This window comes from Phyllostomus hastatus, unplaced genomic scaffold (genome assembly GCF_019186645.2).
Source record: "Phyllostomus hastatus isolate PE091 unplaced genomic scaffold, TTU_PhHast_1.1 phas_scaffold_182, whole genome shotgun sequence".
NCBI lineage: Eukaryota > Metazoa > Chordata > Mammalia > Chiroptera > Phyllostomidae > Phyllostomus > Phyllostomus hastatus.
Window position 1 is genome coordinate 22,994,097 of NW_025334013.1, and position 25,096 is coordinate 23,019,192.

At 52.1% G+C, this 25,096-nt stretch overlaps 2 protein-coding genes across 3 annotated transcripts in view; one reads left to right on the plus strand and one right to left on the minus strand.

Moving 5' to 3' along the window:
- The first annotated feature begins 170 nt into the window (after window positions 1–170).
- Window positions 171–14,567, plus strand: TFAP2E (transcription factor AP-2 epsilon). The gene is made up of 7 exons (XM_045859650.1): window positions 171–197; window positions 514–996; window positions 1,577–1,628; window positions 10,224–10,446; window positions 11,781–11,899; window positions 12,415–12,556; window positions 14,285–14,567. Exons 1-7 carry the CDS (start codon window positions 171–173, stop codon window positions 14,565–14,567), a joined length of 1,329 nt encoding a protein of 442 aa, XP_045715606.1.
- A 6,126-nt stretch (window positions 14,568–20,693) lies between these two features.
- The window catches only part of PSMB2 (proteasome 20S subunit beta 2), a 34,088-nt gene continuing 29,685 nt past the window's right edge, over window positions 20,694–25,096 (minus strand). For both annotated transcript variants that reach the window (XM_045859337.1, XM_045859336.1), the window contains exons 4-6: window positions 24,472–24,634; window positions 22,927–22,976; window positions 20,694–20,925 (exon numbers count right to left, since the gene is read on the minus strand). In XM_045859337.1, the coding sequence (XP_045715293.1) occupies window positions 20,818–20,925; window positions 22,927–22,976; window positions 24,472–24,634 (321 nt within the window). In that variant the 3' untranslated portion in view covers window positions 20,694–20,817. The remainder of the gene's footprint in view (window positions 20,926–22,926; window positions 22,977–24,471; window positions 24,635–25,096) is intronic.

Below are 25,096 nucleotides of genomic sequence, written 5' to 3' on the forward strand. Positions count from 1 at the left end.
GGGCGCCCACACTTGAGGACCCGACGCCCGCTGGGTTCCGCGCTGGGTTACAACCCCCGCCGTCAAGCGACTCCGCGGGCTGGGCAGGGCCCCGCACCTCTGCCCGCAGCGCTAGCCGTCGGGCCAGGGCTCCGCCGTCGCCACGCCTCGCGCCCCACGCTGCCCGCCCCATGCTGGTGCACACCTACTCCCCCATGGTGAGTAGTCTCGGGTCCGGGAGCGCGGGGACAGCAGTAAGCCTGAGCGCTGGCCCTTCCAAATCTCCTCCTCCAACGAAATCTCGGAGGGAGAGGGCCGCAGGGACTCCGCCAGCCACGCGTGGTGAGCGCGGAGACCCTGGTCCCAGCCCGAGGCTCCTGCGCCCGCCGGTCACTCAGAGAGAAACCTCTGGCCCCGGGAAAGCGGGTGGGACGGCAGCTGGGTCCTTGCGAACTGACCTGAAGGAGGGTCCTCTAGGGCTGGGCTCCTTTCAGCTGCCGGTGGGTCGCCTAACGCGCCCTTCTCCTCCCCCAGGAGCGCCCCGACGGGCTGGGCGCGGCGGCTGCAGGGGCCCGCCTGTCGTCTCTGCCCCCGGCGGCTTACGGTCCGGCGCAGCAGCTCTGCCACACGCCGGCCGCCGCCGCCGCCAGCGATTTTCAGCCGCCCTACTTCCCTCCACCCTACCCGCAGCCGCCACTGCCCTACGGCCAGGCGCCCGACGCCACCACCGCCTTTCCCCACCTGGCCAGCGACCCGTACGGCGGCCTGGCGCCCCTGGCACAGCCGCAGCCTCCACAGGCTGCCTGGGCAGCGCCGCGCGCCGCCGCCCGCGCCCACGAGGAGCCGCCGGGCTTGCTGGCGCCGCCAGCCCGCGCCCTGGGCCTAGACCCTCGCCGGGACTACGCCGCCGCGGTGCCACGGCTCCTGCACAGCCTGGCCGACGGCGCGCACAGCTTGGCGGACGCGCCCCTTGGCCTCCCCGGGCTGGCGGCTCCGCCTGGCCTGGAGGACCTGCAGGTGAGGCCCGAACGGTCCGGGATGGGCCACGACCCACCGCAATGATTTAGGACTCTGGCTGGAGGCAGAATGGCAAACACAGGAACCAGACTTTTCTCCCAGCCTGCCACTTCTTCCTCATGATTCCGATGATGCGTCCCGTGGCCCGGGTTAGACGCTGCCTGGCTATTAAGGCAGCCTGGCACTGAGTCTGTGCTCAGTGCCCGATGGCGGCAACCCTCCGCGGAGTAAATGGAGAAGTGTCTCAGCCACTTCTCTCTCTCTTGCCTGGGCCACGCAGGACACCTATGCCCGTCCCGGTCTGCTGGGGAAGCTTGTGGCTGGAGCAAAGAGAGGCAGAGGAGTTGCCTAAGGTTCAAAATTCCCTTGCGGCACGGTAAGGTACCTGTGGCCCAGATCGGCTGCACAGACGGTGCCGAGCCTTGGAGAATACTGGTCCCACCGGTGGCCGCCCCAGGCGACGAACCGAGTTGCGCGTTGGGAGGAGCAGGCAGGACAGGAGCCAGGGACAGCAGGGGCCTAGGAAGCAACAAGACACTAGGTCCATAAGCGCCCTTACCACCGCATCTCCTATTTGCAGGCCATGGATGAGTCGGGAATGAGCCTCCTGGAGCAGTCTGTGATCAAGAAAGGTAAGGACTGGAGCGCATCTGCCAGGACAGAACCCGGAGAGCTGGTGCCCGCCCTGGGCGCACATGCCCATTTTCTTCCCCCACCAGCGTGCCTCCTGTGCGCCACCGGGCTCTGTGGCCGCGGAGCCCTCACTCTTCCTGGCCCAGTAAAGAGACAGGGGAGGGGATGGGGGACCTGGCCAGGCCTTGGGCAGCGGTGCAGGTTGGTAAGTTGGCCCCACAGCCTGCGGCCTGGGCTGAGCCCAGTCCATCAGCGCTCAGCTGGCTCCCAGGGCCAGTCAAGCTGCATAAGGTCCTGGCCCCTCGCCACCAAAGGGAGGGCACTCCCCTGGATCTGGCGTTAATTTGCAGAACGAGTTAAACCACTTCCCTGTTTCCTAAGAGGTGAGAATGGGGGTGCTATTCCCAGGACTTTTGTTAAGTGATCTCCACATTACAGCGCCTACCAGTCGCTAGCCTGGCAAGAGCTTTCTGCTCCTTACTTCCCAGCAGGGCCTGGCAGGTGACTGGGTCTGGGGGTGGGGATCTTGCATTCTCCTGAGAAATTTTCTCTCCAAGCGGGAGCCGCTTTCGGCATTTGGGATTAGGGAAGCTCGGTAGTGAATACCGAGTGTGCAGGAGGTGAGGGCCTGTCTGCTCCTGGGTACCGATGTGAGTTCAGGTCCTGTACGTGTCTGTGTACTCCTTTCCTAGGTGTCTTTCTGGTATTTTTGGTGCATGTGTTTCTGTCGCTGTGTGTGATGCGTTTCTATTGTATTGGTGTACCTCTCTCTGTGTTTGGGTGGGAGGCCTCCGTGTGGTTCAGTGTTTCTGTTGTGCCCCAAAACTTGATCTTTGGTACTGAGGGTCTCTAAGCATGTGCGGGTCGCTTCCTGCGTATTTTCCGGGTGGTGTTTGTGTCTCTGGACTAGTAAAAGCCAGAGGTTTGAGACTTACCCTCGAGCGGATTTTCTGGCTTGAGTACAGAGTTCTGGCCGTGCCAGGAAAAGGTGAGACAGAGACAGAGAATGACAGAGACAGATTCTGGGGGGTCCAGGTTTTGGACTGGCTCAGTAGATCTGGGGCAGATGCGGGGCAGGACTCCGAAGTCGCAGACAAGTCCGAGGTGCCTGAGACAGGCACTGGCTGCTCCGGTGTGATTCGACTTGAGTCATTTTTCAAAAGTGAATTCAAGTCCCAGCTTTGCTTGCCTTCCACCTCCGTTCCCAGCAGAAACTGGGGGTGGAGGTGGGGGTGGGAGCTGGGATTCCAGGAGGGGGGCTGTGTTACCAGGGGCTGAAAGTTAGCCAGACCTCCTAAAGTGTGTATGGGAAGCTGCGGGGACAGACCTCCTGGAACTTGGGGCGGGGTGGGGGGGCTCACCTCGCCCCAAGGTATTTGGGGCTGTGTCACCTGGAGCTGGGGTTTGAGAGGACCTGGGTAACTGGCTGCCTGAGGTTGGGATGGAGGTGTGAACTTGGGACCCAGAGCTTTGGGGTAGGAGCTGCTTTGCCTTAGTGGACTTTTTTGAACCCATCAGAAGGAAGAGCTCAGGCCCCCAGGAGATATGATCATGGTCACAGCCCCCTGGTCCTGACTCTGTGGGAGGGGCTGAGGGACCTAGTCTCATTGACTCTCAGAGGAGGCCAGCCCCCTGTATTATGGGAAGGGGCCTGGGGACCTCTGCCCTGGAGAAGAGTAGAAAGATCAGCTGGTGCTCTGAGTATGTAAACCCCAACCCCCAGACCAGGGCGAGGACAGGAAGACTTGCTGTGAAGAAGGACTGGAATTGCCCCGGAGCTGGTTTCTCTCAAGGGACGTCAGTGTCCCTAAATCTCGGGTCCAAGGCAGTCCCAAGACCACAGCGAGTGTGGCGAGGACTGCCCGGGGTGCTGCTGAGCTGTCCGCGGGTGGGGTGGTGTTGGGGGAGGCAGCTGTGATTGCAGGTGCTGTGCAGGATGTTGCAGGGCTAGTTGTGCACACCTGCTGGACCGTGGGGTCAGTAGGTCGGTAGCTGAATGCGGCAGCAGCAAGGTGGGGCGCTGGCGACCCCAGCTGGGTACTGCCCCCTGGGCAGCCCACCCTGGACGTCTGAGAATGGGGGCTCCCTGAGGAAAGGAAGTGCCTGGCTCCCCAGTGGGCCCTGGTGAAGGAGAGAGAGGCAGTGCCAGTGCGTTCAAGCTTTGCAAATGCGAAGGTCCTGCTGGTTCCCAGAGCTCCTGACCTCCGGGTGTGCGTGGTGAGCAAGGAGCAGAGTCACCTTGACTAAACAGGTGGACCGGCCGGAGCCCAGCTCACAAGCGGCAGTTTTTGCAGGGGTTCTGCGCTGTCACTGCAGGACTCCAGTCAGCCGCCAGCTCCTTGTGGGCCGTGAAGTAGCGCCGTTCTTAGCCCTCGGGCCTTTCCAATGGCACCCGGATCCCCTGTCCAGTCCTGAAGCCCTCCCGCACTTGCCGGCAGCTGTGGGGGCCTCATTCCGGCCTGAGCCCTGGATTTATGGAGAGTCATTCTCGGCTGGCTGAAGCCTGCCACTCCTCCAGCCCCTCCTGGCCCTGGCGGAGGAGCCACTGTGCAGAAGGCTGTTGGGAGTCCTGGGTGTGAAAGGGAGGCAGCCCCATCCTAGAAGCTCGACGGTCTTCTTACCGTGGGGTGCCTCCGGGGAAGAGAGCCTGGAAATTCTCCCGGCCCATAACCCTTGGTTACGAAATCTTCGCTACTCCAGACACTCATCCTGGAGGGCAGGGGAGGCGCGCATCGGAGGAGGGCAGGGGAGGCGGGCAGGGGAGGCGAAGCGCGCCGTGCACCGCCCCCCCCCCCCACCCCTGCCTCGGCCAGGCCACACCACACTTCAGGTTGGCAGCCCCTTGCAGCCAAGGTGTGGGTTAGAGGATGGCAGATGGGGCCCAGGCCGGCGGGAGGGGAAACCAGGAGGCCTCCATTGTCCCCTCTGCCCACATCTGTCCCCTCCAGTGTTGCGACCTGTCCTAAGGGCACAGAAAGCAGACAGGACGACTGGCAAGGAAGACAGACCTAGAGAGGATTATTTTCAAGCCGAGAGAGGCAGTGAGAGGGTCTGGACAGGGCTCGGTGGGAGCTCAGAAGGGGAGTGGTGAGTGTCTGAGGATGGGAGACTTCCTGGAGGAGGCGTTAGGATGGAGCTCCCCAGGCACCCAATGGTGTTTGTTGAGTGAATGATGGATGGATGTTGAGGTCTGAGTGCATTGGGAGAGGGGGTGTAGAAAGGGCCTGGCTGCTTTCACTTGCACTAGGTGCAGCATGTGCAAATGCCCTGTCTGTGGAAAAGCCAGACAGGTTAAAAAGGTTAACAATCCCCATGGGGTTCAGTTTATACAGTCACAGCTGGAGGGGAGTGGTTTGGTGATGAGAACTGAAATACTCCTCCTTCCCTCGGAGGAGAATGGGTTGTCTAGTTGTATAACCCCCTCTGCTGGACTCCATTGTCGTCTTGGGGGTCTCTGGGGAAGACGAAGGCTGATGTAACCAGTCACCCTCTCCTCTGCTCCCCTTGGCTCTGGGGAAGGGAATGGGAGATGGGGAGGGTCTGGCTTCCAAGTGAATCTCCAGGCAGTCCAGGCCTAGGGTGAGGTACATACCTCTGAGGCAAGATTTAGATATGTAATATATTTTAATGCAACATTTTAAAATAAGAAGAATGCAAAAAATCCATGATCGACAAAATATCAACAGTTTACATAAAGACGGCATCTGACCCTGCACTTGCTCATCCACACCTCAGTTGCCTCCCAGACAGGACACTGTCTGCCCCGTGGGGAGACAGACAAACCAGTCAGTGACCATGCAGAAAGTTCGGAGGGAGGCTGAGGGCAGTGCGGAGCAGGGGAGTGCAGGGTAGCCGCTGAGCCCTCTGGCAGTTGGTGAGGAGGAAACTTAACCAGCAGGTCCTACCGGAGGAGACAAGGAAACTCAGGTGGGCTGGGAGGAGGGTCACTACCCCTCCTGTCTGCCTTCTTCCTGCTGTCCCTCTGCCTCAGGCTTTGGACAGTGGTTCTCGGTTCTCGAAGTATGGCCTAAGGAACTGTTGCATCAGAATCTGTTGGGGGTACTTGTTAAGAAATGCAGATTCCCCGGGGCACCACCCCACACCTACTGAATGAGAAGCCCTGGAACACCCTGGAACTTGGCATTTTTTACCAATTTATTGAAGTAAAATTTACATACCTAAAATTCACCCATCGTAAGACTATGGAATTTGATGATTTTTAGTAAATTTATAGTTGTATAATCTTAACCACATTCAGTTGTAGATACTTCCATCACCACCCAAAATTCCTTCATTCCCATGTATAGTTAATCCCCATTCCCACCCCAAGCTTTAGATGACCACTGATCAGCTTTCTGTCTATAAATCTGCATGTTTTAGATATGTTATGTGAATGGAATATAGAAATATTTGGACTTTTGCATCTAGCTTCTTTTACTTAGCATAATGTTTTGAGGATCATTGTGTTGTAACATGTATATAAAAGTAGTTCTTTTTTTTTAATTGCTGAGTCACTACTTGATTGTATGGATGTAACACATTTTGTTTATTCATTCATTAGTTGATGAACACTTGGTGTTTCCCCTTTTTGGCTGTTATGAATAATGCTGCTGTAATCATTCCCATACGTGTCTCTGTGTGGACATATGTTTTCATTGCTCTTAGGTAAATTCCTAGGAGTGGAAATGCTGGATTTTATGGTAATTTTGTGTTTGATTTTTTAATAAAATGCCAAGCTGTTTTTTAAAGTGGCTGTTCTACTTTACGTTCCCACTAGCAACGTGTAAGGGTTCTAGCTTCTCCACATCCTCACCTGCACTTGATGTTATTGTCTGTCATTTTTATTACAGCCGTCCTAGTAGGATCTCAGTGCAGTTTCAGTGTGCATTTCCAGAATGCCTGAAGACACTGGGCACTGTTCCATGTGTCTATGGGCCATTCCTGTATCATTTCCAGTGAAACATCTTTTCACATATTCTCACCTTTTCCTAATTGGTTTATTTATCTTATTATATGAGTGCTTTATATGTTCTAGATGCACATCCTTGATCAGATGTATGATTTGCTGATACCTCCTTCAAGTTTGTGGTTTGTCCTTTAATTTTCTTGATAGTATCTTTCGAGCTACAGGAATTTATAATTTGATGAGTCCAATGCATCATTATTTCTTTTACGGATCATGCTTTTGATATTGTATCTAGAACTCTTTGCCCGAGCCAAGGTCGCAGAGGTTTTCCTGCTATGTTTCTGCTAGAGGGAATATCCATTTTCATCAGCTTTCCAGGGTGGTCTGTTGCATGCTCCCCAGATTCAGTGATCAGACCATGTTCTACCACCTGTGATGAGAGTGTGTGGACGTGTGTGAGAGTCTCGTCTGACAGGATGAATAACCAGGAGCTCTTGTGTCTGTAGGAGTCTGTAGGAGTCTGTAGGAGTAGGAAGGGCTTCTGCATGCGTGACCGAGAACACCATGAGTAGAACGCTCACGCCTCAGGAGCCACTGGTGTGGGAGACAAACGCTGCTGTCCCTGCTTTGCAATCTGGGAGAGTGTAACTCCCACCTCTATGCCTGTCCCTCTTCCAGGCTGCCTGCTTCCCTCGCCTTCGGTTGGTGCCCTCCCTCTTGCCGTTTTTGAAGAAAGAGGCTCTGAGGAGAGATGGAAGGACAAGTAGGGAAAGTCTCTCATTCATTATTTTACACACACACGTGTCCATCTGTCATGCACCTACACCCTTCGGCGTCTATGTTTCCATAAATCCAAGATCCACTGTGTACAAGTATATCAACAGGAGCAAAAGCTTGCAGATACCCACATGCACGCCACATTCAAGAGGGTCGAGACTGTCTGTGTGTAGAGCTGGGCTTCAGTATTTGTTGAACGAGGAAGCTTGCATGTGCACAATCTCACCCTCGTTCTTCTTCATATGACAGGGAATATAATTTTGCGTACAGCCATTTTTGAGACACTCGTGCTCACCGTGTCCCTGTTTGCACACGAACAAATGGCCTCATGTAATCTTGGCCTGTCTCCCCTCTCACAGGGTCTGGCCTCAGAGGGCCCCAGGTTTTGGCAGAAGTTGGATGAAAGAGGCAGCTGAAGGGCAGAAAAATGTTCTGTTCCTCTGACTGCTCCCTCTGGCTGGGGACATGGGAGAAAGTACAGTCTTATTTAAAGTTTTTGATTTTTTAAAAGATTTTATTTTTTAGAAAGGAGGTGAAAGAAAGGGAGAAAAGCATTGATTGGTTGCCTCTCACAGGCCCCCAACTGGGGACCTGGCTTCCAATCCAGGCATGTGCCCTGACTGGGAATCGAACCGGCAACCTCTCTGTTCTCAGGCTGACGTTCAACCCACTGAGCCACATCAGCCAGGGCTTATTTTTTACTTATCAATTTGTCATTTTACTTTTGAAAGTCAAACTTGAGGTATAATTAACATACAGTACAGTTTACCCTTTTTAGATGTGCATTTCTATGAATTTCAATAAATGTAAATGTATGAAGTCATGTAACCATTAAAAGAATTAAGATATAGAATAGTCCCATCACTGTAAAAAGTCCCTCAGGTCAGAAGGACACAGGTGAAGAGGGGGCCTGTGTACAGGCCCGGGAGACACGGGGATGAGAGGCGGGCAGGGTTCCCATTGCATGTCTGGCGTCCGCAGCTGTCCAGTCAGGGCATCCTTGCTCTCCGCTCTGGGACAGGGCTGGGCTGAGGGGGAGGTGGGTGAGGCAGGGCCGAGCCACAGCGGGTCGGAGCCCTGTCTAATCAAAATTGTGATATTTTGTCATCATAAACTCTGTCATTAATTTTTATTACTTTAATCATTGCATTAGAATACTACTTATCTTGATTACTGAGAATTTTGGTGCCTCCTTAAATTTTCCAAGTGCCTCACTTGCCACACCCTAGTTTTGGTCCTGGGCTGGGAACAGGGAATGGGCCTGGGGTAGGGTATGTGTGTGCTGCTAGTTCTCTCTGACCTCCCACTTCTCACCTTCACCCACCCACCCTCCATCCATGAGCTTTTGGCCCCTCCCTGGTGCCTGAATAGGGACCCAAGGAGGAAAGGCAGTTTTACTATTAGATGCTAACAAAAAAATGGGGCTCCCTCAGCACCCCTCTTCCAAATCCCAGCTGTGGGCCATCGTCATTCTTTTTCCTATTGCAAGTTTCAAAGGCCCCTGCTTCTCTCATTTACTCCACATTCACTGATGGCCACTTGTGCCAAGACTCCACCCTCAGGCACTCCTAGTTGGTGGGAAGGTGGAGCTGGAATCAGACAGGAAGGGTCACTGGGTAGGGAGAAGGATCACAGGTGACAAGGAACAAAGGTGGAGGCCCCAGGAAGCTTTGCACCAGGATAGTACCTGAACCAGAGCTTGGGAGGGAGCAGCCCTGCTCCTTAAAGCAGGGAAGAGCCCTGAGACAGTGAGCAGTTGCGTGGGGCTCAAAGCTGTCATGCCGGTGTCCCCACACCCCAGGTGACGCTTCACATGGGTTCTGTTTGGCCTGTGCTAAATTTTTAAGTGTTGGAATCAGTTGGCAATGTTTAGAAATACAGAAACACACCTCTCTGGGCTTCAGTTTTCTCATCTGGAAAATGGGAATAATAAACCACTTTGGGGTTGTTGGGAGGATTTAGAGCACGTAGCACAGGAACTGCCCAGTAACTGCTGGCCCTAGAGCTCACACTTGATCCCCTACCCAATGCACACAAAAGACCTGCCTTCTCTACCAAGGCTCTCACTTCTTTGAAACAAGATTGGCCCAGGGAAAGTATTCTCAATTATTCTCCCTTCCCCCTGAAGCTAAGCAGGAAGATAGCAGTCAGACTGCAGGAAGAACTTTCTTTTATAGCCAAGGGTATCGAAATGTGTTTTAGAAAATGAATTTCTCAGATTCCCTTTCCTGCCTTTTATAGATATTAGCAGATAATTAGCATTTTCAGGGAGGAGGCAATTGGGTGTGTTTCTTTATTCTTGGTCTCCTTAAGCATCCCAGTGTGATTTGGCAGGAAGAGGCCAGGGCTAGAAGCTTAAGGGGCTGTAACATTCCTGTCCCCTTGCTACTTTGGGGGGTGGTGAAGACATGGGGATCACAAGTGGGCGGGGGGAACTGGGGACCCCTTGCAGTTGTGCAGGTCTGGCTGGGCCCTTCACAGTGACCCAGGAATCCTGCCTCTAGCTCAGACTCCACTTCCTCATTTCCAACTCCCTCTCTGGTCGCATCTGCCCAAACTCCAAGAGTCTGCTGGAGCTGCTGAAGTTTTACCAGGGATCTGGCCTGGCTTAGTGAAGGGAACACAGGTTCAAGAACCAGGCAGCTATGGATTCAGTTTGCACCACCCATTAGTTGAGTGAACTTGGGCGAGTCACATTAACTCAATGTGCCTTCATTTCTTCCTTCGTAGAACCTTCCTCTGAAAGACGCTGGGACACTTAGATGTGTCTGCATGTGTGCACAGCATGCAGCGTGGCGCCCAGCACACAGTTGGTGCTCCATCAAAGCGCCCAATCCACAGCTGGCTAGTGTCCTGTGGTTCCTGGCTGAGTGTTGTCTCTCTCTCCCTTGCTCTTGCTTCCACTCCACAGTCCCCATGCCCTCCAAAGCCAGCAGCCTCTCCGCCCTCTCACTGGCCAAAGACAGCCTGGTTGGTGGCATCACGAACCCCAGTGAGGTCTTCTGCTCCGTGCCAGGCCGGCTTTCACTGCTCAGCTCGACATCCAAGTACAAGGTGACAGTGGGGGAGGTCCAGCGGCGACTGTCGCCTCCCGAGTGCCTCAACGCCTCACTGCTGGGTGGTGTCCTTCGCAGGTAGGAAGGCCAGCCCACCATGCCCTGCACTGTGCCTTGGCCAAAATTCGTGCTTCTTTCATACGTCCTCATCATATATCCTCAGGGGATCAGAGAGGGGCCCACCTCACCCCAAGCCACAGGGCCATCACCTATGCCTCAGTTTCCCTGGGGGGTTGTGCTGCTCTGAGGGCAGGCCCAGGCCCCCAGCAGCAACCACACGTCTGCAGCTTTGGGGTGGGGTGTGGAGGAAGAACCCTGGGCACAGACAAGGGTTAGCGGGCTCTCCCACATTGGGCAGACTGGGCAAGGCTGGGTCTGGGGGTCAGAGAGTGCCGTCTTTACCCCCTCTTCTAGGAAAGGGACCCCCAGGACCCAGTGGTCCTGTGGAACATGGGCCTCTCTGGTGTGTGTGTTTTGGGGTCCATAGTTACCTTCTACTTGTGTGTCTGTCCCTCTTTGTGCCTGGATAAGATATCAGTGCTCAGGACTAAGAGTCTTGGTGTGTCTGAGGACAGTGTGTGCACGTGTGTGTGCATGAGTGTGTGTGTGTGTGTGGTGTAGGGGGCGGCCAGAAGGACATGTTTTCATGGGTGTTTCTTGTGTTACTTTTAATGAGATGGGTTGGCTAGCCTGTGTCCTACCCTGTGTGAGTGTGGTTACCTGGGTGTTTGGGGCTAGACATACGTATGTTTAGGTGTCTGTACCTCTGTGTGAGGCTGTGTTTGTGCAGGTGTGGGGGCATCTCCTTATTCCTGGTCTCTTTGAGCATCCCCGAGGGGCTTGTGTGAGTCTGCGTGCGTCTGCACATTCGTCCCTGGGGTCCTGAGTGGTGTGAACATTTGTCTGTGTCCCCGCATGTGCCTGGGTATCTGGGTCTCCACGTCTCTGTGTGTGTCTGTCTGTCAGGGGGTGTGTGTACTCTTGGCCTTCAGTGTGTGGTCACCTGTGTGTGTATCTATGCATACCTGTGTGTGTCTGCTTGCCCCAGTGTCTCTCTGCATGAAGTCTGTGTGTCCCTGGGTAGCTGTGTGTGGCCTGGCTGGCAGGCTGAGGCGGGGAAAAAGGCCTGTCCTGCCCCACCTTGGGTCCTGCTATTGAGAGGGTTAGGGAGCAACGAGGGGCTCCTGGAGCTGGATGCTGGGCCCCCTGCCCCCTGTCTTGGCTACAAAGCCAGTGAGGTTAGAAAGACGTTGAGACCAGGCTGGAAGAGACCCCAGACTGTCTGTCCCCAGGGCCAGAGCCTAGCCTCAGCAGGGGCTGGTGGAGGCAGCAGGGTCACTCAAGGTCGCTCAGCCTACACGCTTCTCTCTCGTCTTCATAGTGTGTGTCTGTCTCTCCCTGTGCATGTGAAGGGCCAAGTCCAAGAATGGAGGCCGGTGCCTGCGGGAGCGGCTGGAGAAGATGGGGCTCAACTTGCCAGCTGGCCGTCGCAAGGCTGCCAATGTGACCCTGCTGACTTCGCTGGTGGAGGGTGAGTGGGGCCTGAGGGTGGGCGTCAGCGTGGACACAAGGAGCCCTGAGTCACCCAGCATGACTATGTATGACTGCCTCTAATGCAGGAGGGTGCATTTAGTCACATGTTCGTTCTCTCTGTCATGCTTAAGTTCTGTGTGTGGTGTGTGTGTATGTGCATGCACACACATGCAGCAGAGAACATGTGTGTGTGTGTGCAGTGGGGGTAGTGGCCCATGTTTGAATGAGGGAAAGGGATGAGGGGGTTAGAGTCTCTTCCCTGGAGGTTGGTGACTCTGGGCTCAGTCATCTCAAGCTCAGGCTCCCGTCCTGAACCCAGAACTCGTCCCTGGTGGCCCCAAGGCAGGGCGATGGGATTGAGGCTGGAACGGGAGATCAGAGGAAGTTATTATAGAAGGAAGATGGGGCAGAATAGGCCCTGGCCAGGGGGTCAGAGGTTCATGGTAGGGCTCTAGGCTCCAAGATATACCTGGTTGTGGTGACAGCTCACCTGTCTGCCTCTCCTCCCCGCAGGAGAGGCCATACATCTGGCCCGAGACTTTGGCTACATCTGCGAGACCGAGTTTCCAGCCAAGGCAGCTGCCGAGTACCTGTGCCGACAGCACGCCGACCCTGGGGAACTGCACAGCCGCAAGAGCATGCTGCTGGCCGCCAAGTGAGTGAGGGTGCAGTGTGGGCGCTTCCCGACACCATGCGTAGGCTGTCGTGGGTGCCATGAGCAGGCACATGGAGGTGAACGCACAGACACCAAGCATGGGCACAAGTGGCACCACGCACGGCACACCTGGACTCAAGGCTGTACATGCTACAGCGCACGCACACGGACAAACACGAACAAATGCAGGTTGAACAAAGCAGCCAAAGTGGTGTCACAGAAAGGCTTACATAGTCTGTGCCACACCCCCAAACACTGCTCCATGCCACCCCCAGCCCTCGTCCCATTGTGGGGCTGAGGTTCCGTGGTCTGCTCCCTCTGCTTGAGCCTCACCCATCAGCCTTCTGTCCCAGAGACCTCACAAGGCACCAGTGCCCACACAGGCCCCAGGCTGATCATGCCTCGTCCCTACTTCACGCTTAGACCCCTCTGCACCTCCTGTTGGTGCCTCCCTCACCGCCGTCCACAGGCCGCCACCTCAGCTCTGGCCTCCCTCCCTCTAGCACCCTACCGTTCCCTCAGGCTCCCTGCGCAGGCACTGCTCCCCTGCCCGAGAACCTTCCATGGTCTGCCTTGGTTTTCAAACTGGATTCTGGGCCAGTGCTTCAGGGTCTGTTGAATGAACTGGAATTCCATTAAGATTTTAGGTTTTAGAAAGAATCTCATTGCAAGAAGAGACAGAGCAAGACAGAAAGAGAGAGGAAAGGAATAAAATTTTTTTTTGCAAACCTCCAATCCCTAGGGTAAAGGCCAGACTCCTCTGAGGGCCCCACAATCGAGCCCACACAAGCCCCACCCAGTCCAACTGACCTCCTTGCTCTTCCCTCCCGCCCTCGGGCTTGCTCTGCTGCTTGGAACACCCATCTAGTGCAGCCTTCCACGTTGCATCTCCGCCCTCCCCTCTGGGAGCCTTCCTCCAGTGCCCTGGGCAGAAGTGGAATCACAGACTCGAGGGACTTTTGTGGCTCAGGGGACCTTTGAGGCTGTTTGTATGGGAGCTGGAGAAACATACCTAGGGCCAGGCTTGCCTCACCCATTAACCGGCTCACCCATCCAGCACTTCCTGGGTCCCACTCATGTCTAAGGTGCTGACTGTGTTTCACGGTGATTCTAAGGTGAGACCTAAGTGATTCTCCTGCCCGAGCCACACACAAGATCCACAAAGAAAAAATGGCCGCAAACTAGAGCGGGATTCAAATCCCAGCTTGGCCACTTGGGCAGGTCCTACAACCTCCCTGAAACCAGTTTCTGCATCACACGAGGGGGATGAAGACACCAGTGCAGGTCTGTTGTGGGGATAAGTGGGACGATGCACTTGGCACAGCATGTGGGCCTCAGTTCATGTTCAAGCCATTATTTCAGTTATTTGAGGCGGATTCTGGATCACTCCCGAATAATTCTAAAGACAAAGACTGGCATTGGGGGTGGGGGTTGAGGATGGGGACGGGGGTCAAGGAAAGTGTCCTGGATGGGGTGGCAGAGCTCGACTTTGAGTACAGGCGGCGTGCCCACAAGAAGAGAGCCCCCAGGGCACTGGCATGTGCTGTGTTCTAGCGTGTTAAGTGGGAGAAGCCAGTCAATGTCTCTGAACCTTCGTTTCCTTTTCTGTAAAATCGGCATGATCATCATTTACAGACTATTGGCAGGTTCAGCGCCCAGCCCGTGGTGGGTCCTTCTCTGGGCTCAGAACTTTGACCTCTAACCTCTGACCCTCTTTCCCCTCACCAGGCAGATCTGCAAGGAATTTGCGGACTTGATGGCTCAGGACCGCTCGCCACTGGGCAACAGCCGCCCGGCACTCATCCTGGAGCCGGGCGTGCAGAGCTGCCTGACACACTTCAGCCTCATCACCCACGGCTTCGGCGGGCCGGCCATCTGTGCCGCACTCACCGCCTTCCAGAACTACCTGCTGGAGGCGCTCAAGGGGCTGGACAAGATGTTTCTAAGCAGTGCGGCCAGTGGGCGTGGTGACACCAAGGCTTCAGAGAAGGATGCCAAGCATCGGAAATAACCGCTTCTCGGCCCCATCCCTTGGGGGCTCCCTGAAACGAGGTCTTAGCTCTTGGGGTGGGCCTGGAAGGATTACAAGGTGGGGTTGGAGTCAGGCCAGAAAAAGAACAGTCATCCAGAAACCCGGAGTCAGGGTCTGGGGTGAAAAAAGGTGGGGGTCGCCTCTCTGTGGCAGTTCATTGATAAGCGCCCAGTTGTCTGCAATTTTCTGGCCCTGGATTGCTGAGAAGTGCTTGAACTTGGCAGGGGAGAGCCTGGTTCTCAGGGCTGAGCCCTGCCCATTAGGGTGCTTTGGGCACTGGTGGGGGCTCCTAGGGTCCAAGGCTTTGCTGTGTTTTACTGAAGGCAGGAGGGAAACTGCTGACGAACCAGAGGTGCTACTGAGGACTTGGCACCCTTCATTCCAGAATTGCTACCCCCAAAAAAGGGGTGCTGGCAGGAAAACCCCCATGGGCTCTTTGGACCCCTCCCATCCTAGAGAGAAGTAGACAGGGGGGGCCCTCCAGGAGCCAAAAAGACAAAGCACAAACAGCAGAACTGCTGCACTTCACAGTTCTGTCCCTGTCTGCTCTATCTCTGTGTGTGTGTGTGTGTGTGTTGTGATTAAATCTGAACGTTTAAAAATGCCCAGTGCCACTGATTCATCCCAACGCGAGGCGGACTCCAGTTTCACCATTTTGTGCTCACGCCAAGAGGCCCGGCTGGGTCTGGGAGCAGAGGGTATTTCGGCTCACAAAGGGCTACTGGGGGAGGGCAGGGGGCAGCGGGGAGGAGAGATATGCCAGGGGCCCCGAAGTTGGCACCGGGGTTTTGTATTTGCTGTTGTTTCTCTTGACCCTACCGGTCAATGTACCTCCCCAGCTCTCAGAATGCTTTCTCATTCTCTTAATACAATAAAACCTTTTCATTGCATGGGGAGCCCTCCCCGTCCTTCTTCAGTCCAGGCCGGAATTCGCCTCCCAAGAGGCCCTAGGACTTAGGAAGAGGGGTCGAAGTGGAAGGGGCCTCTAAGGGGGAGTCGTGGGAGGGGGCTGTGGGCACCCGTGTGAGATGGGGCACAGACAGTGGGTCTATCTGGCTTGTCAGTGTGGCTTTAGTTCTGTGTGGGTGAAGTGACTCCTGGGTCTGTGTGTGTAGTAATTACTGAGACTTGTGAATGTGTCGGGCATAGGTGGTGGGGTCTGTGTGCATCAGTGTGAAAGCTGGTGGCTGTGTGTGTATGTGTTTTAGGTAAAGACTGACCCAGCTCTCTGGCTTTCTTGAGGATTTCGGTCTTCAGGCATCTTCTGCACCATCAGCCTCTCCCTCTCTTACTGAATAATTTACCAAACCATTCTGCAAAGCACATGTTCTAGGGCCTCTTGCCTTACAAAACATAAATCCTTTCCCCATATATTTCCCTGGCCATAAAGTTTCTGAAAAATTGTTATGCCCCAAACGGCACTTTCTCACCCCCAATTCACCCTTCAACCTACTTCCATCTGGCTTCTACCCCCACCAGTCTATGAAAATCTACTCAGCAAAGTTTTTGATAACCACAATGTCAAATCCAAAGGCCCTTTTTCTGGACTTAGCAGCATTTGACCTATTTTTTTTTTTATTTTTAGAGAGAAGGGAAGGGAGGGAGAGAGAAAAAATGATCAGTTGCCTCTCGTATGAGCCGAAACCAAACCTGCAACCCAGGCATATGCCCTGACTGGGAATTGAACCAGTGACCTTTCGCTTTGGGACAACACCCAACCAAATGAGCCACACCAGTCAGGGCAGCCTTTGACCTAGTTGATCACTTGCTACTCCTATGGCTTCCAATTTCCCCTGGTTCCTTGATCTCTCAGGTTCCAAATTTGGCTCCTTCTCCACTTGGCCTCTGGTGTTGGACTTCCTTGGGGCCTTCTCCCTGCATTCCAGGTTTGGGTGCACAGCTGTCTGCCCATTTCCTCTGGGTTGTCTAACAGGAACCTCAGACCTAGGTCCGAAGTGGAGTCCTTGACTCAAGTATTCAAATCGTGACCTTCTTCACACTTGCCCTCTCATTAAAAAGCACCTGTCAACCCAGTTACTCAAACCAGAAACTGGGGAGTCATATCTGAATCTTTCCCTACGCGCTATCCATCAGAAAGTCAAAGAAACTAGCTTATTATGAGCTTCTCAGTGCGGACAACATTCCCTGTTAACCATGTAGTCCTCACCAAGTTTTATTTTAGAGAGATGATAGCTCAGAGTAACTTGCCCAAAGTCACAGCGTAAGTGGGGCTCACACAGATCCCTCTGATCTGCCACCATCCTTTCAGTTCCATTGAATCCCAAGGCCCCCTGCAGAGGCTCACAGGCCAGAGCCCAGTGAGGGGAAGCAGGTCTTCCCAGCCTGTCAGGCCTCAAGGCTCAGCTCCTCCAGTATAAGGTCAAGGTTGTGCAGAAGCAACAATACCATGTGGAGACCCTGAGTGGCATAAGAAACTTCTAATGAAGTCTCAGCATTTGGTTCTTTCCAGTAAGGGTTTTTTTGGTTGTTGTTTTGTTTTGTTTTTAAATCCCCATAGCAAAACAGTGTTTTATCCTCTAACTAGGTTTAGTCCTAAGGAAATGTAGATGATGATTAAAGAAAGCGTATACAGCCCCGGCTGGTGTGGCTCAGTGGAGTGAGCGTGAGCACTGGCCTTCGGGAACCAAAGGGTCGCCAGTTCAACTCCCAGTCAGGGCACGTGCCTGGGTTTCAGGCCAGGTCCCCAGTAGGGGGCGTGCAAGCAACCACACATTGATGTTTCCCTCCATCTTTTTCCCTCCCTTTCCCTCTCTCTAAAAATAAAAAAATAAATAGGCCCTGGCTGGCATAGCTCAGTGGATTGAGCATGGGCTGCAAACCAAAGCATCGCAGGTTCGATTCCCAGTCAGGGCACATGCCTGGGTTGCAGGCCACAGCCCCCAGCAACCACACATTGATGTTTTTCTCTCTCTCTCTCTTTCTCCCTCCCTTCCCTCTCTAAAAAATAAATAAATAAAATCTTAAAAAAAAAAAAAGAAAGAAAACACTTTCCTGTTTTCTTTTAAAGGATCATAGTGCTTCAGGAGGAGTAAGGTAAGGGCAGCCACTGAAACCCATACCTCCCTCAAACCTCATGAAGGCGAGGCTGGGAGGCAGGCCCTTATCCTCCCATCACATACAGGACATAAACAAGCAGCAGACACCTAGACAGGGTTCCTGTATGTCCACCCTTCTCCTTTGGGGCACAGCTGCTCTTCCAAGGGCCCAGACAAGGAGACAGACCACGAAAGGACTCTGGGCTTTAGGCATTAACCAGGCTTCGGCATTAGCCGGGCAGAGCAGACTCAGCCACTGTTGCTCAGCTGGCAACTGAGCCGAAGCTATTTCCGTGCCCTCTTCCACCTCACTTAGAAGTTCCCTGTCAGCCTCCCCAGCCTGTTCCCTCTCACCCCCAGGCTGGGAGGAATAAATTGTTTTCTGTGTACTAATAACCTGAAAGCAGATGGGAACCAACTGAAAGACTATTCTGTTTGGCCAGGAGTGTTAGAGAATCGGTGCGCTCCCAGTGTTTTTCAAACTCTGGGTAATCGGCTTAGGTCATAGCTGGCATTAAACAAATAAAATCTGGTAGAAGAAAACAGATTACAAAACATCAGAGCACTGCATCGTGACGCAATCACACATATATGCACTTCTAGAAGGAAGTTCCACGAAACAATGCTTACCCTTCTTCCAGCAGGTATACAGGTATGAAGTCATGCTTGCTGAGGCCATAGAAATTCAGCTGGATCAAGAGTTTCATAAGGTAGAGAAGAGGGGAAAATGAGGGGGTTGGTTGGGAGAGGACTGTGAAACGTTTAGCATGCCAAACCAAAGAACTGGGCTTTATTTTATCAGCAAGGGAAGCATCAGGAAGTTTTAAGTGAGGAGAGTTTGAAGGACGACCGAACTTGTTTGAGTACAAGGAAAGAACCAGAAAAGATACTAAAGGCAGAGAAATTAGGAGGCTATTAAAATAGTCCAAGAAATTATGGAGATTAATCAGGACAATGGGAACAAAGATTTTTTTCATTAAAAGGGATGTAGGAAGTTAAACTGCCAGAACGTGGTGACTACGTGAAGGCAGGAGAAAAAGGCGGCATCGAAAATGCCTAGCGAAATGCAGCGCGGTGCCCTGGACCGCATCCTAGAACGACAGAAAAAGAACATTCGTGGGAAAGCTAGCAAAGTCTGAATAAAAGCTGGAGTTTAACACCAATGTACCGATCGATGTTGGTTTCTATTTCGACAAATGTACTGTGGCTACGTAAAGTGTTAACATAAGGGAAACTGAGGGAAGGGTATGAGGAAACTCTGTTTAATCTTTTCTTCAACTTTTCTGTAAAACCAGATTTACTCCAAAACAAGTTTATTAAAAGTAAGTGATGCCTAGGTTTCTGGCTTGGGCTCGTGGGAGCCAGGTGGCTCTGATTCTCTAAGATGGAATGCTGTAGGTGGGGCCTGGAGGGGGGCAGGTGGAACGCTCAGCTTCAGACACATTGAGTATGAGGTCCCTATAGCTAGAGGGTAAGATACTTAGGATAAGTTGATCTGGAGCTCAGAAAGAGATGTGAGTTGGAGAAAAGACACTGGCAGTCAGGGTGGGCTGGAGGGCTTGCCTAGATTGCCGTGGGGACCCTTACATTCGAAGGCGGAGAACCATTTCATTCTGGTGAGGCCTGGATGCAGAATAACAAGTTTACCAATGATCATACACTTACTGAGCACTTACCACATGCCAGGCCCTGTTCTATACGCTTTATATTGTCTCACGGAGTCCGCATAACCACCCCCATGGAAATGGCACAATTTTGACTACTTCACAGATGAGAAAATCATGACGTGGGACTGCCTGTGCTTCGGTAATGGTACTCAACTGGGGCACGTTACCTGAATCACCTGCGGAGCTTTAAAAATAGATGCCTTAGAAAGAGACTCAGGGATCTAGTCAAAGCCCAAACCTACACATCTTCACAGCGGTAGTGGAGGGTGAACCAGCTATGGTCGTACGAATCAACTCTTTTCCCTCATGTATCCAATAACTAACTTTCTTCTTAGAATATAAAGCATTTATCCTTGGTGTATTAAAGTGTGTAACATTTAAATCTGATGTTACCACCATTAATACGCATGTTCTGATCTGAAGGTAGTATCTTAGAGAGATGCTATTTCACTTCAGACAAACCAAAAACCTGTCTGTATGTGAGCTCTTTATTAAGAGCAGCCCAGAATTGGATGGAGTTCATCTTACAATCAGAAATGTTAGAAATGAAAAACCTCAGGCTGTACCTCAAACATGCACCAACTGCAGAGGTAGGACCCAGCAAGCTGTGTTTCAATAAGCCATTCAATAAGAGTGAGATGCTTGCTAAAGTTTAAGGATCACTGCTTCAAAAACACTTCATTCCGGTGATTCTCTATCATGACTGAATGCAAACTTATTTTTAAAAGGGGATGCATGTGTGCACATTTTACACAGGAATGGCATCTATCTCTTTTCAATAAAATTTTTAAATTTACTTTTACAGAGAGGGGAAGGGAGGGAGAAAGACAGGGAGAGGAACATTGATGTGCAAAAGAAACATCAATGGAGTACCTCTCACACGCACCCCAACCAAACTGAACAGGCAACCCCTCACTTTGCAGCACAACACCGAACTAGCTGAGCCACGCTGGTCAGAGCTGGAACAGCACATCTCTTAAAGGATTGATAAGAGATGAGTAGCTGAAGTTTCCTCTGGGAGGGGAAGCAGGTGACCAAATTACAAGGCGAGGAGAAACATTTTTTACTATGTGTCTTTGTAATGCGTACATTTTTCACTAAGTGCATGTAATACCTATTCACATTAACTAAATTTTTTTAGCTTGGGGAAAAAGAATCACTGCTTTAGAGGGAATGAGACATTAGCAAGTGTGACATATGAATGAGCTAGATGGGAAGGAAGCAGGACAGTGAAGCAGAACGTGGGGCTGTCAGGTAGAGCTCGAAGGGAGGGAAAGGGACGGGAGGAAGGACAGTCTTGGCCAGAAAGTCCAAGCAAATAATCCTCCCTCCACTTCCTTCCTGAGGTGACGCCAGGTAAAAGGAAACTCTAACCAGAGAGCTCAGCTTATCCACATTCAGCTTTATTCTGAATTAACCATCTATCAAGAGTGCATGTTGAAAGAGTAGAAAAAAATAAAGGACCCCATCAAAAACAGTTCCCTGGCGAGTGGGAGAGGCAGGACGTTAGGAGCCCTGCTTAGGGAAGGAAATGTTGTCCAGGTCATGGATGCCATGTTTGTCGATGATTCGAACACTGAAGGTTGGCAGATTCAGGATGAAGCGTTTCTGGAGCTGCAGAGAGACAGGGAGGCAATCAGTCAGCAAATACTCACTGAGCTCTCTCTAGGGGCCAGGCTCTGACTGAGACACTGGGCACACCAGCAGAGGAAAACCCCTGCTTCTGTGGAGCTTACATTCCACTGGGGGCCGTTGGCACTAGGACCCTGAAGAAAGCCCAGACTGCAGGTGAACGCTGACTGGAGGGCAGTGAGCAAGAGCTGGGGGATGCAGCTACAAGCATGTCTCTGGTCAGGCGGCTGATGGAACACTGAGACCATCTGAATCTCTACTCCTCAGTCTTCCACCTACCAATCAGCCTGGGAAACCCAGACTTCTCTTTTTGAATGTCTCAAGGGGATAAGCCAACAAAGAGTGATTGCCCTAGGAATAAGCTGTGGACCAGAGTTTTCTCCAGTCACCCACCCATATTATCAGGACCTGGTGTGTGTGAGTGCTTGTGTGTAGCTGTAGCGGTGGTGGATGTCAGCAGAACTCTTGGAACACACTCTGCTTCTGTCTCCTCCAACCCAAGCTGGCCTGTCGTCACAGTAACGTCTCTGCTCTCTCGTAAGACCCTGCTTCAGGCTGTCCCTAAGGAGCTGCATGGTCCCTGCATGGTCTAGGACGTGCATAGCGGCAGACAGCCCCACTAGCCAACCTGGCCGGAGATCGCTGAGGGACACAGCTGGAAGACATCTGTGTTCCTGTGGTTACCCTTCCTGGACACCTCACTAACAGTCTCCAGAGAAAAGAAGGCACAAAGCTCTCTGCCTGCTTCCTTAGGAGCATATCCCAGAAACATCCACTTTCCTAGGCTGGAGCTCTCCCACCCTCAGTGTTTCCCACCCCCTTTACTGCTCAGCACTGGGCAGCAGTGGCCAATTCACTTTCAGAGGCCTCTCTGGCTGATGACTCCTATTATCCAGAAACAAGATTCAAGATCAAGAAAAGGTGACAATAAGGAAATGTGGGTTTCTAACACGATCATCTTTTGGATCTATAAGGAATAAAGTCTCAAAGCACTGAATATTCCAGTGGCCTCTTCCTGGCAGCACTTTGCAACACTTGGGGCTGCCAGACTAATGTGGCCTTTCAGCTGAATGGTTAAGAAAAGTACATGAGTTTATTCTGTGCTGGAAAGGGGATTTACAAACAAGAGGGAGAAGGGGGCACTGTGGACGGAAAAGGATAGGCTTCTGTTAAGAGATCTGCACCCTCCCCCACCATTCTTATCCCCCCACTCGCTCACTAGACTACAAGTTAATCCTTAGGCCACAGGGACAGAAAAAGAATGAAAAGCTGAAGGGACTGCTTTCTTCTCCTCCTCACCCTCCATTCATCCCCCAAAGGCTCTGACTCTTGGGAGCAGTACTAGACTGGGTGGTAGGTCCGAGTTCCTGGCCTCACAATCTAAAGGCTACTCTCCCCTTCTGCCCAAGGCTTCCTAGTTGCTGTCTATGGTCTCCTGCATTCTCAGGGGAGGCTTTCTCTCCAGGACTCAGGACCCATGCACTGTTGAAGGGAGCAGACAGTACGACAACTGGGGTGGCACAAGAACAAAGCAGGTATAAAGTACAGAGAGCACTTCTTAAAGCACGGCCCAGTCACCGCCTGCAGCAAAATCACCTGGGGCTGCTAGTTAAACTGTTCTCAGGCTCTGACACCAGGACAAGTGAATCAGAAGGGGGCGTGGCCAGGGCAAAACAGTTTGATTTTTCAAAACCAGTTCCTCGGATGATACTTATACATGCTAAAATTTGAGAACCACAGGTCTGGATGAACCAAAAAGAAAAGTAATTAAACTGTAAAACTGACATCAATGAGGAGGTGACCCATAAGAGGAAAAACTAAGCTTATTACCCACCAAACTATCTCTGGCAGCAACTTCACATCTAGTTAATGGGTATTTATTGGCAAGGGTCAGAAAAAATGTAACTGAGGAACAAGAACAATATTGGCAAAGAGACAAAACATTCTTTTCAGTCCTTTTGGAATCCCCGGGGAGCTACTCACCTCCTCCAGACACTTCTTGAGAAGATCCACGGCCATCTCTCGTGAGATCGCTGCAAGAGAACACAGGGGCCAAGCACTCACGGGGCTGCCGTTAAATCCAACTCTCCGCTGCAACTTTCAAACTCCTTCAGGTCAGCATCTCACACAAATGGAAAAGCACCCCCTCAATACCCCTAGCCTTCTAGCTAGCAACAAACTTTTTCCATATGCAGTTGAGGGTGCCCCAGACCCCATGCTCTGGCAGCCACAAGCCATTGCAAATTGATTTGCTACAGAGAAGGGTAAGCATGACGGAATTCTGCCCCCCTTGGCTGGGCCTGCCTCTAGAGAGGTCCAGCGGCCTGCCTCTTTTTTTTATAGCCCATCCCCCGACCTTACCCCCAAACCCCCCCTTCAGACCAGGGCTTAAACCAGTTCCATCTGCCCTAGCCAGCTGCGAATCAGGGAAAGGGAAGACAGGGCCAGAGTTTTAGCCTCCCTTTTCCAGCTGGGTCTCAGTTTAACAATGGAAAGAGAATTCATAGGATGGGGCTGAGACTCATAAAATCGGAGCCAAAGGAACTGTCCATGGGCATGTCAAACCAGGATGACACATTACGAAGTTAGGCTTCAGGGGTGGCTGGTGGTTACTCTCGTGGGCCAATCAGCTGTATTACTGACAGATGCCAAATCCAGAAACAGTCACTAGGAGGCCAGGCTAATTCTTTTCAGGATGTGGCCTGGAGCTCTGGCAAGGCTGGGGGTGAGTGAGAGGGCAGCACCAAAAAAGGAATGAATAAGCCAGATTTTTGCTATACTGACAGGGAAGAAAAGAATGTAAGAAGAGAGGTAGTTATCTGTGCTGCATCTATAGCCTGTTAAAGCCAAGACCCCCAAGTGCCTATTGCACACAGTGGCTAATGTCAAAGTTGGAATCGGGGTCAGAAGATAGAACTTAGCACAAAAGCATCCGTGTCAAAGGCTTTGCCAAGCTGACAGTTCATTGACAAATAGAGAGCCAGCTTTATCTTGCAGGAGGGGGTGGCCATTAGGTGATAAAAACCAAGGGAAGGGCCCAGACTAGTGGCCTTCAAAAGCTCTGACATTTAAGCAAAGAAATCTTCAGTTGTCATGCTGGGGAACTGTTCATTCTCACAAGCTCAAAACAAACACAAACCACTTGGTTTATTTGCTCTTTCTCTACAGCTTTGATACTAATAAGCATCTATGCAGGGCAAGATGAATGAAAAAAAAAAATGAACTTTTGTAGCTGAAGAATTAGTTTTATTCACTATTCCAACCCCCTTTTAAAACAAGTCAGAACCCAGCTCAGGACACATGCAATATCTCATTTTGTCTGGTCAAAGAGGGACTTTTATCAGCTTTTCAACAGCCCCACTGACCTACAGGAGAAAGCAGCTTCCAGAGGGTACCTGAATGTGCTTCTTACGATCCCTCCTCTATTCAAGCCCTGGCCACCCAACTCCAAGGAGTAGTGCACAAAACCAGAAGGCAGCTGAGGATGGAGCTCTGCTGCTTTTCCCTACCTATGTTGCTGGAACTTACTTGGTTTATAGTACCGGTCCAGGATACTGAGAGTCAGGAAGGCACCATAGCCATGGGCTGCGAAAGGGGCCTTGGCCAAGGCTGCCAGGTAGTCCATGTAGTAGAGCGCTGGCCCCTCGTGCTCATCGTAGCCAGCCAGGAGGAGGTTGACATGATACGGGGTCTGCAACAGAAAGTCACGGCAAAGGGATCGTCACAACAGTACCACCACCATCACTTTCCATGGCCAATGGCAATGTTCCACCTCTCGGTGAATGAAATAATAGCAGCAACTAAGGAAATCATAATGAAAGTTAGAATTTAGAGAAACTTAAAGGACGTAGATTACGTAAGAGTTTAGGGAAGTCAGCTTGTTTTCTTTGAATAGAAGAACACTGGGAGCATCCTAAGGAACTTTAAGGTGTATGAAAAAGCTGCTTTCTTCTTGCATATGCCCTGACTGGGAATTGAACCTTCAATGCTTTGGTTCACAGCCTGCGCCCAATCCACTGAGCTACACCAGCCAGGGCAAGCTGCTTTCTTCTTAAAGCCTACAGACCAGAACCTATTACAATGCATTTTAAAGGCAAACCATGGGTGTTCTTGTGTCTCTCCTAATTGCTGAAATCAACAAATACAATTTTTA

Excerpts from the sequence above, each read along its gene's own strand:
- TFAP2E (XM_045859650.1), top strand. The coding sequence starts at position 171 with ATGCTGGTGCACACCTACTCCCCCATG. Across the intron at positions 10,447-11,780 it reads CTGGGTGGTGTCCTTCGCAG|GGCCAAGTCCAAGAATGGAG; the intron begins GTAGGAAGGCCA and ends GTGCATGTGAAG. Across the intron at positions 12,557-14,284 it reads AGCATGCTGCTGGCCGCCAA|GCAGATCTGCAAGGAATTTG; the intron begins GTGAGTGAGGGT and ends TCCCCTCACCAG.